This window comes from Saccopteryx leptura, chromosome 4 (assembly GCF_036850995.1).
Source record: "Saccopteryx leptura isolate mSacLep1 chromosome 4, mSacLep1_pri_phased_curated, whole genome shotgun sequence".
Taxonomy (NCBI): Eukaryota; Metazoa; Chordata; class Mammalia; order Chiroptera; family Emballonuridae; genus Saccopteryx; species Saccopteryx leptura.
This window is the reverse complement of record NC_089506.1, coordinates 4,501,244-4,510,987: the sequence shown is the minus strand read 5'-3', so window position 1 is coordinate 4,510,987 and position 9,744 is coordinate 4,501,244. Positions and strand designations below refer to the sequence as shown.

Here is a 9,744-nt window from a genome sequence, read left to right as displayed (position 1 = left end):
GTGTGTGTCACTGCGCATGAAACGTCTGGGGACTGTGTGTGTCACTGCGCATGAAACGTCTGGGGACTGTGTGTGTCACTGTGCATGAAACGTCTGGGGAATGTGTGTGTCACTGTGCATGAAACATCTGGGGAATGTGTGTGTCACTGTGCATGAAACATCTGGGGGAATGTGTGTGTCACTGTGCATGAAACATCTGGGGAAATGTGTGTGTCACTGTGCATGAAACATCTGGGGGAATGTGTGTGTCACTGTGCATGAAACATCTGGGGAAATGTGTGTGTCACTGTGCATGAAACGTCTGGGGAATGTGTGTGTCACTGTGCATGAAACGTCTGGGGACTGTGTGTGTCACTGTGCATGAAACGTCTGGGGGAATGTGTGTGTCACTGTGCATGAAACGTCTGGGGAATGTGTGTGTCACTGTGCATGAAACGTCTGGGGAATGTGTGTGTCACTGTGCATGAAACGTCTGGGGAAATGTGTGTGTCACTGTGCATGAAACGTCTGGGGACTGTGTGTGTCACTGTGCATGAAACGTCTGGGGAATGTGTGTGTCACTGTGCATGAAACGTCTGGGGAATGTGTGTGTGGAGCAGAGAGAGAGGATTCGTGCACGGCAGGCCCTCTGGGCGGGGAGGCGGGGAGGCCCGGGGCACCTGAAACCGCAGCTGCTTTTGCAGGAAATGTTGGGGTATCAGCTGCGTGTTAGGGAGGCTTGTGGGGAGGGCCGCTGTTTGTGCCATGCGGTGTGCCTGCATAAGGCAGATGCGTGTGCAGGGCGTGTGCAGGGGAGGAAGCCGGCGTGTTTAACCAGAAATTTACCTTACTCGGCTTTCTAGATAATGCTGGACCATGTTCTGGCCCCTCGGACGTTCACAAGTTGACTGTGTGAGACAACACCCCCAAAACGGAGCTGCTCAGAGCCACACCCCCCACGTGATCCCATGGCCAGTGGTGCAGGGCTCAGGGGGCTGAGTCCTCCGGTCTCACCTAGTGTCTGATTCTTCCGGGACGGCCATGACAAAGTGCCACAGCCCAGGAGGTTCAAGCAACAACCGTCCCATCTCACCCTCCTGGAGACTGAAGCTCAAGGTGGCAGCAGGGCTGGTCTCTTCTGCGGTCTCTCCTGGGGTCTTCTGTGGCCGTCTGCCCTACTCGACGTCATCCGGTGGACGGTGTCTTCACGCGGTCTTCCCTCTCTGCATACCTGCGTCCAAATCTCCTCTTCTGGTAAGGACACCAGTCACACTGGAGCAGGATCCACCTTAAAGCCCTTATTTCTATTTTTTTTATTAATTTATTTATTATACAGAGAGAGGAAGGGAGAGAGAAAGAGAGAGACAGAAACATCGATCTGTTCCTGTATTTGCCCTGACTGGGAATCGAACTCACAACCTTTGTGTATCAGGGGGAGGCTCCAGCCAACTAAGCTATCCGGCCAGTGCACAACAGTCAGACTGGATAAGGGTCCACCTTCAGGACCTCGTTTTAATTTAATCATGTCTTTAAAGGCCTTCTCTCCAAATGGCTGCAGGGTCAGGTGTCTACACTTTAGCAACACTCAGTTCTCTATCTTCCAAAGTCCCCGCACAACCAGCCCCACCACCATCTATGGTGTCCACCAACTATTTCACCCCATGTCTGTGATTTGATGTAGAATAATATTTTTTTTTTTTACTTTTCCCTTCAAAAACCCTCCTACAGCTTCAAAACAGAAGATGTAGACTCTTATTTAAACAGCTACTGTCCCAGGAGAAAGACCCTCTTCAAAACCTTTAATCACTGGATTCTCTTTTAACACATGAGGTATGGGGTTCTGTCTATGCTTCAAATAATAGCAAGAAATTAGGAGAGACAGTCTTTCTAAACTTGAAATGTTACGGTAGGTATAGAATAGCACAAGACCCCTTCCCAACCATAAACATCCGCCGCTCCCAATCCTGACTCCTGTGTGCGGTTTCAATCTCCTATTCTCATTCTAGTTGGTGAGAGTCCTGCCCCAAATATGCTCAAATGGTGACATACTCCCTTTGCGGGGTGCCCAGAAAGGCAGGATCTGGGAGCTGGAAGTCCATGGAAAGGGAGGTTGTGGTCGGCGAGCTGGAATGTGATTTTGACACTGAGGTTTTGGGGGTACAGGAAGCTGAAGGAAGGTACACTCAAACCTCAGAACGGCACCTTCTACCCATCAGGCTAGAGGGAAGAGACTCAGAGGCTTACAGGGCGGTTGATCATCTCACGAGTGGAGTCCTCGATCAGAATCCACCGAGCTGAGAAAACCAGGAATGCTCAAAGGAAAATAATGCTAGGAGTTTTATAGGGTCACCTGATTCGCCCTACTCTCCTCGTTCCCTTCAGGAGAGCTGCTCTTCGCCTGTGGTTTTTCCACAGCAGGGCTTCTGTAGGGAGAAGGGGACTATTCCACCTCATTGGGCCATGTGACCAGGGCAGCAACACCCTATAAGAAATGGCGAAGCCCCCCTCCCCAATAAAAAGGAATAGTTTGACTAATTCCCTGCTTTAGGAGTTACAGACTGGAGTTCATCATCATCATCATCATCATCACCGTCACTGTGCCTCTTAAATTATACGACAGGCATATATACAGACACACTGCAGACACACACCCTACAGTCTCCAGGAAGAATGTTTCCAGCGGGGTGCTGTTTCTTGCAGACTGGAACCTCAGTTAGCCCTCAGGCCCACGCAGAGGAAGCTCTGGTGATGCCAGAGGTGGGGGTGGACTTCGGGGTGAGACGGAGAGGATGAACCAGTCGGCATCCCCTGTAAGATTCCAGAAAGACCCGCTAAGGGCTCTCCTGCACCTCGTCGGCAGCCACGCACTCCCTGACCAGTCCACCGCCCCGGACAGCCACCTGCAGCCCTGACAGCACGAAGCACTTCTCCGAGGCTGGGGAACAGAGAGAAGACGCTCCCTCCCACTTGGAGAGGCCGAGGCCGGACCATCCCCCGTCCTTTCCCGCCAGGAGCCAGAACTCAGCGCTGACCGCCCTGCCTTCCCTGCCGACAACTCGGGAGAAACCAGAGCCAGGCACCGTGCGCCTAACGGCTCGGGCTCACAGGCCCCAGCGCGGGCACGGGGAGGGGAGGGGCGGGGAAAGGAGGGGAGGGGAGCGGGAGGGAGAGGAGGGGAGGGTTAGGGAGGGGAGAGGAGGGGATGCTAGGCCAGGCCAGGCCAGGGGAGGGGAGGGGACCAGGCGGCGGCGGAGCCGGCGGCGAGGATGCACGCGGCGCTCCTGGGGCTCTCCGCCCTCCTGCTGGCGGCGGAGCAGAGCGCGCGTAAGTGCCGGGCAGCCCCAGGCTGGGCGCCTGCCATGCTCACCCCTCCGACACCCCATGCCCTCCACAGTCCACCCCTGCCCCAGCAGACAGCCCGGCCCGGCCTGCGCCCAGCCCTGCGCGCCAGGGCCCCCACCAGCCTGCCGAGCAAGCCCGCCCAGTCCCGAGTGGACCCCAGGACGCCCGCTCCGTTGCCCCCCACCTATGGTGCATGATCCCCAAGCGCAATCGAGCCCTCCCGAATGTATGGTTCCCTCCCCCCACCCCACAGCACCCCCCCCCCCCCGCGAAGGCACGGGCATTTCCCCTCCCCACCCACCCACCCACCCTCCTGGCCGATGCCTAGACCTCTCGCGAAGCCCTGGCACATGTGTCCCGCCCCTTCCTCCAGAAAGGCTTCCCGGACTCAGCTGCGGGTTCCAAATGGGCTGAAGGCGGGTCCAGGCGCTCCCTGTACCCCCGCCACCCTGACCGGCTGCTAGGCGCCCGGGATGAGGTCGCTTGGGCCAGGCCACCATGGAAGTGTGTGACCCCGCCTCGGGGTTTAGAACGGGACCGAACGTGGCCCTCTGGGGACACCGCGGGCCCGTGGAGAGCCCGGTCCCCGTCTGCCCAGGCGATGCAAGATGGCAACACTTTTAGCGCCTTCCTAGTTTGAATCTGTAACTCCTTCGGTGCCGGGATGGAGTCCTGGCTCCGCCCACTTCCGCTGGGCTGGTGCGAACGGGTTTACCCCGGGAGGGTCCGAGGGGGAGGGGCTCCTTTCTGAGGCCACAGCCTTGAGACCCCCAGGGAAGCGTCCCCTCCCCAGCGCGCGCAGCGGGGTGCCCTGCGGCGCTGGCTCTGCCCTTGACCCATGGGAGCGAGGTGCTGTCTCCGGGTTGGTGGGGTCCCTTGCTGGAAGCTCGGTCCCTGCGGGTCCCCCCAGGGCTCCCCGCAGAGCAGGACAGAGGCAGGACAGTACCCCCTAGTGTCAGCAGCCACCAGGCCCTGAGACAGACGGCCCCTCCTGGAGCGGCCTGGGCTTCAGTATCCTTCCTCCAAAGACTGTGTGCGGGGCCTCTGGCTTGCCGTGCTGGGCAGGACGACGCAGAGGGGTGGCTGGAGCAGGAGACAGAGCCCGCGGGCCAGGGATGGCTGCCCAAGCCTGACCTCACCCTCTCTTTGTCCAAACCTGCAGGTCCCTATCTCCAGGAAGGGCCCTGCTCTGTTTCTGCTACAATTGGCAGCTTTATGTGCCCCTTTTAAACGTTAGCATTGGAAAACCCCAGCAGTTGTCAGATGAAACAATGACTGGATTCCCAAGCCCCCTAGTGCTGGACAGACAGAAGCACCGGCCCGTTGTCACGGCAGCCAGGAGACACACAGCAGTCCCCAGACAGGAGGCGTGGCCGGGTGGGAGCAAGACTAGGTGACAGGTATTTTTCGCGTGGATGGGGCCTATGCCATCGAACAGCCCCTTGATACGACACCACGTCTGGTCTCCCAGGAGCCCTGGACAGCCCGGAGCTCTCCTTCGGCCTCATGCCCCCATCGCCTGCCGGCTGGCCTTGCGGGCTCCCAGCGGGGTCCGGCAGAGCCCTGGTGGGGACCAGGCTGGCGGGCTCCCGGGCTCTCTCTGCCATCCGCTCACCCTCTGCCTCTCCCCCTCCCCCGGGGCCCAGGCCTCTGCGCCACGGCCCACCACTTCGCCACAGGACAGCAGCTCTGGGGCTGGCTGGCCCTTGCTGTGCTACTGCCTGGCTTCCTGGTCCAGGGCCTGAGCTACCTGTGGTTCCGAGCGGATGGGCATCCGGGTCGCTGCTGGTTGGCCGTGCTGCACCTCCTACAGCTCGGCGTGTGGAAGCGGTGAGCGTGTGTGTGTGTGTATGTGTGTGTGTGGAAGTGCGTGGGAGGGCTCTTCTGGGTCCGCAGGGTCCTAGGTGTTCTGGTCCAGAGGGGGTTCCGAGCCACTCAGTGAACCTCACCTGCCCCTTCCCCAGCGTCTGCCAGCAGGGGGCGCCCTCCATCCGTCCCCGGCCAACTATGACCCTCCCAAAGCCGGCTGACTTAAGCCAAATTCTGTCTTACTATTGTTTCCATTGTGAGTGGAGCCTTTAGAACCATAGAAAGTGACTTGGCTTAAGGTAGTGTCAACCCTGTCTCTTAGTCAAGGGAGGGGGCACAGCTTTGACCACAGAGAGGTCGGGGGGCCGGGCTGGTGACCTCCGCGTCAAAACGTTGAGGCAGGAAGAAGCCATTTGGGAGCCAGGGCCAGTTTTTTCCCATTAAAAAAAAAAAGCCTAGACAGGCCTGGAGCCCCCCGCCCCCCCCCCCCCCCCCCCGCGGGCCAGGTGCTGTTCTCACTGGGCTCCCTGGCCGGCTGGGGGATGGGGGGGTATTTAGAGGACGAGTTTCGGCTCTGAGCTGCCTCATCCTCAGCCACCGGGAATAAAAAAGAGAGAGCTTCGGGGATCCGAGCGGGGCAGCCCTACAGCTCCGTGTCCACTGAGTCGTGGCCGCCGGGGACCGGGAGGGTGTCCGGGAGTCACTCCCAGGTGCAGACCCTGGGCTGCTGCCAGCCGGCTGCTCGTCGCCCACGCGGCTCCCGGGGCCACTGTGGGACTGAGCTGATGTTCCGGACGTCAGGGCGGAGTCCGAGGAGGGAACGGACGATTCCCTTCCTCCCGGAGCAGACTCTCCCCCGGAGGTCAGAGGTCGAGGGCTGTCCTGTCCGGACACAGACGCGGAGCAACCACCCCAAATGGGGCCCTCGCGGCTGGGACCCTAGACCCCCAAAGGCACCAAAAGTGCATTTTTCAGCCACAGCCATGTTGCCTGACGTCGGGCCCTTGTGGTGAAGCCAGGCCGATCCTCTGAAGAGATCGGACTCTTGCTGGCACGACTCACAGAGGCTCAGAGCCTCCAAGGGGCACACCCTGCCAGGCCCAGCCCCTGGTCTCAGCCCAGCCTGGTAAGAAAACCATTCAGGGCCCGGGGCCCTCCTGAGACCACCTGGTTCCTTGCAGTCCTCGAGTAGGTGACCTCGAGGACAGACCACCTATTGAAACCATGAGTCGGCGTCCCCTGAGCAAATCTATGATTGACAGCTCAAAGGAAAAATTAAGGTCAATGCCAGTTACGTGAGAGAAGTGGGACCCACCCGCCTCTGGGCTCTGGGGGCACCTCGGGCCCACCTGACCCAGCGCCCCCTCGGTGACAGGGCTGCCCCAGGCTCCCAGAGTGTCACACTGACGCCAGGGCTGCACCAGGGTCCCAGAGTGTCACACTGACGCCAGGGCAGCACCAGGCTCCCAGGGTGTCACACTGACGCCAGGGCCGCACCAGGCTCCCAGGGTGTCACACTGACGCCAGGGCCGCCCCAGGCTCCCAGGGTGTCACACTGACGCCAGGGCCGCACCAGGCTCCCAGGGTGTCACACTGACACCAGGGCCGCCCCAGGCTCCCAGGGTGTCACACTGACACCGGGGCCGCACCAGGCTCCCAGGGTGTCACACTGACGCCGGGGCCGCCCCAGGCTCCCAGGGTGTCACACTGACGCCAGGGCCGCACCAGGCTCCCAGGGTGTCACACTGACGCCAGGGCCGCACCAGGCTCCCAGGGTGTCACACTGACGCCAGGGCCGCACCAGGGTACCAGGGTGTCACACTGACGCCAGGGCCGCACCAGGGTACCAGGCTCCCAGGGTGTCACACTGACGCCAGGGCCGCACCAGGCTCCCAGAGTGTCACACTGACGCCAGGGCCGCACCAGGCTCCCAGGGTGTCACACTGACACCAGGGCCGCCCCAGGCTCCCAGGGTGTCACACTGACACCAGGGCCGCACCAGGCTCCCAGGGTGTCACACTGACACCGGGGCCGCCCCAGGCTCCCAGGGTGTCACACTGACGCCGGGGCCGCACCAGGCTCCCAGAGTGTCACACTGACACCAGGGCCGCCCCAGGCTCCCAGGGTGTCACACTGACGCCAGGGCCGCACCAGGGTACCAGGGTACCAGGGTGTCACACTGACGCCAGGGCCGCACCAGGCTCCCAGGGTGTCACACTGACGCCAGGGCCGCACCAGGCTCCCAGGGTGTCACACTGACGCCAGGGCCGCCCCAGGCTCCCAGGTGTCACACTGACGACAGGGCTGCCCCAGGCTCCCAGGGTGTCACACTGACGCCGGGGCTGCCCCAGGCTCCCAGGTGTCACACTGACGCCGGGGCCGCCCCAGGCTCCCAGGGTGTCACACTGACGCCGGGGCCGCACCAGGCTCCCAGGGTGTCACACTGACGCCGGGGCCGCACCAGGCTCCCAGGGTGTCACACTGACGCCGGGGCCGCCCCAGGCTCCCAGGGTGTCACACTGACGCCGGGGCCGCCCCAGGCTCCCAGGGTGTCACACTGACGCCGGGGCCGCACCAGGCTCCCAGGGTGTCACACTGACGCCGGGGCCGCACCAGGCTCCCAGGGTGTCACACTGACGCCGGGACCGCACCAGGCTCCCAGGGTGTCACACTGACGCCGGGGCCGCCCCAGGCTCCCAGGGTGTCACACTGACACCAGGGCCGCACCAGGCTCCCAGGGTGTCACACTGACGCCGGGGCCGCACCAGGCTCCCAGGGTGTCACACTGACGCCACTGACGCTGTGACTCCGCACTCACCCTGTCACCCGCTCCAGCCACCTGGGCCTCTGGCATCCCCTCTTCCTTCGGGGCTCTGCCCTGAGCCTGTCCCGGGGAGGCACACAGAGCTCTCCATTCCCTAAGGACCGGGACGAGTCTTCTCATCTCCAGTGCTCTAGAGACAACCCCGTGGTACCCGGACATAAGCATTTGTTGAGCGAATTCATTCCTAGCGTAGCGCAGGCCGGGGTTAGCTCCAAACCCTGCAGGGCTCAGAGAGGGCCCCCAGCAAACCTGCCTGGTGCAGGGTCCCAGCCAGCCACCCCCGCCCTCCCCACAGTGGGGTCACCCACAGCAGCCTCTTCAGTCTGGAGTCAGAGACCAGGGACCCCAGTGTGGATATGACAGGTGACTCCCTAGAATGCTGCAGGTCCCAACAAGCCAGGACAGGGTGTGTGTGCGGGGTGAGCTGGCACAGACGGGCTCTGGACCACGCGCCCTGCTCTGTCTTAGGCACTGGGACGTCACCTCGGCTGTCCTACGGAAGGCAGGCGCGGGTCCCCACCCTGGCCCGCTGCTGCTCCTGGAAGCCGACCTCTCAGCCCTCCGCCTCCTGGAGGCCCTGCTCCAGGCCGGGCCCCATCTGCTGCTCCAAACCTATGCTTTCCTCGCCTCGGACTTCGCAGACATCGTGCCAGGTGGGTGACTTCATCCACTGGGCCCAGGCTGTCCACGTTCTCAGGAGGGGGTGGGGGGGGGGGTGGCAGAGACAAAGGCCTTCTTCCGCAAAACCCTCGCCTTCTTCTTCCGCAAAACCTCCGCGTCCCAGAGTCCCCTCCCTGGGAGAGGGCGGGCAGCCGACCTCACTAGCGCACGGTCCCGGCCGACATCGGCTTTCGCTCGGGGCAACTCGTTCACGGGGGGTCGGCCCCCTCCGCTGGGGTCAGTCCGTGTGGTGACAGAAACTGTGGGCAGTCAGACACCCCTGGAAACGCCCTGCTTCTGTGCATGATCGCCGTGCCCGGTTTCCCGGTATCTTCAGTCACTGGACGGGGTCCGGGCAGCCTGAGGCTGGCACCGAGGTGGGGGGCCCTGTGGAGTCAGGCGGGGGCTGAGCCCCCCCAGCCGCATCGGCCTCCAGCCGCACTCACCCCCGGGCACAGGTGTCCGCTTCTGCCGTTGTCTCGAGGTCGCCTCCTGCTTCGCCCTCTTCGTCTCCTTCTCTCTCCTCCTCCTGTCTCTCTCTCTCTCTCTGCCGAGTGTCCACATTCGTCCGTGTGTGAGTGACGCACAGGGAAGTCGTGGCTGCACCCTCCTTCGTCAAAGGCCTGTCCCGGCTCTTGATCAAACCTCCTCCATGCGGGTCGGACCACAGCGCACCTTCGGGACGGAATTCCGCGGGAATCTGCCTCGTTATGAACAGAGCTTAGACCTGGGGGGCTTGGAGGGTCAGTGACTCAGACCCTTTCCTTGAAGGGCGAGCGGGAAGGGCCCAGCTCGCCTCCGGGGAGAGCGCCCACTGCGTTACACAGAGGCCCCGCCCGGTCCCCTGCTCCTCCTGTGCGTAGATGGGCATGTCTGTGCCCGGGTCCGGTGCCCACCATCAGCACGGATGCCCTCGTGAAGCCGGGTGTCCACCATCAGCGCGCAGATGCCCTCATGAAGCCGGGTGTCGGTGAGAGGTCAGACGTCCCGCCCTCCCTGCTGTCCCCTCCCTGCAGGCGTGAGCGCCCTGTGCTCCTGGTGCGTGCTGTCCTGGGCCCTGGTGTGCTACGCCTGCTCTGCGGCCTGCGTGAGGCCGGGCCGCCGCCCCGTGCCCGTGCCCTGGGCCGCCC

The 9,744-nt window shown here is 62.4% G+C and overlaps 1 protein-coding gene across 1 annotated transcript in view; it reads left to right on the top strand.

Annotated features, from left to right (window-relative positions):
- The first annotated feature begins 3,189 nt into the window (after positions 1-3,189).
- Positions 3,190-9,744, top strand: part of XKR5 (XK related 5) — a 16,464-nt gene continuing 9,909 nt past the window's right edge. Inside the window, exons 1-4 of the mRNA XM_066383509.1 lie at positions 3,190-3,303; positions 4,968-5,151; positions 8,423-8,607; positions 9,631-9,742. Of these exons, the coding sequence (XP_066239606.1) occupies positions 3,246-3,303; positions 4,968-5,151; positions 8,423-8,607; positions 9,631-9,742 (539 nt within the window). The 5' untranslated portion in view covers positions 3,190-3,245. The remainder of the gene's footprint in view (positions 3,304-4,967; positions 5,152-8,422; positions 8,608-9,630; positions 9,743-9,744) is intronic.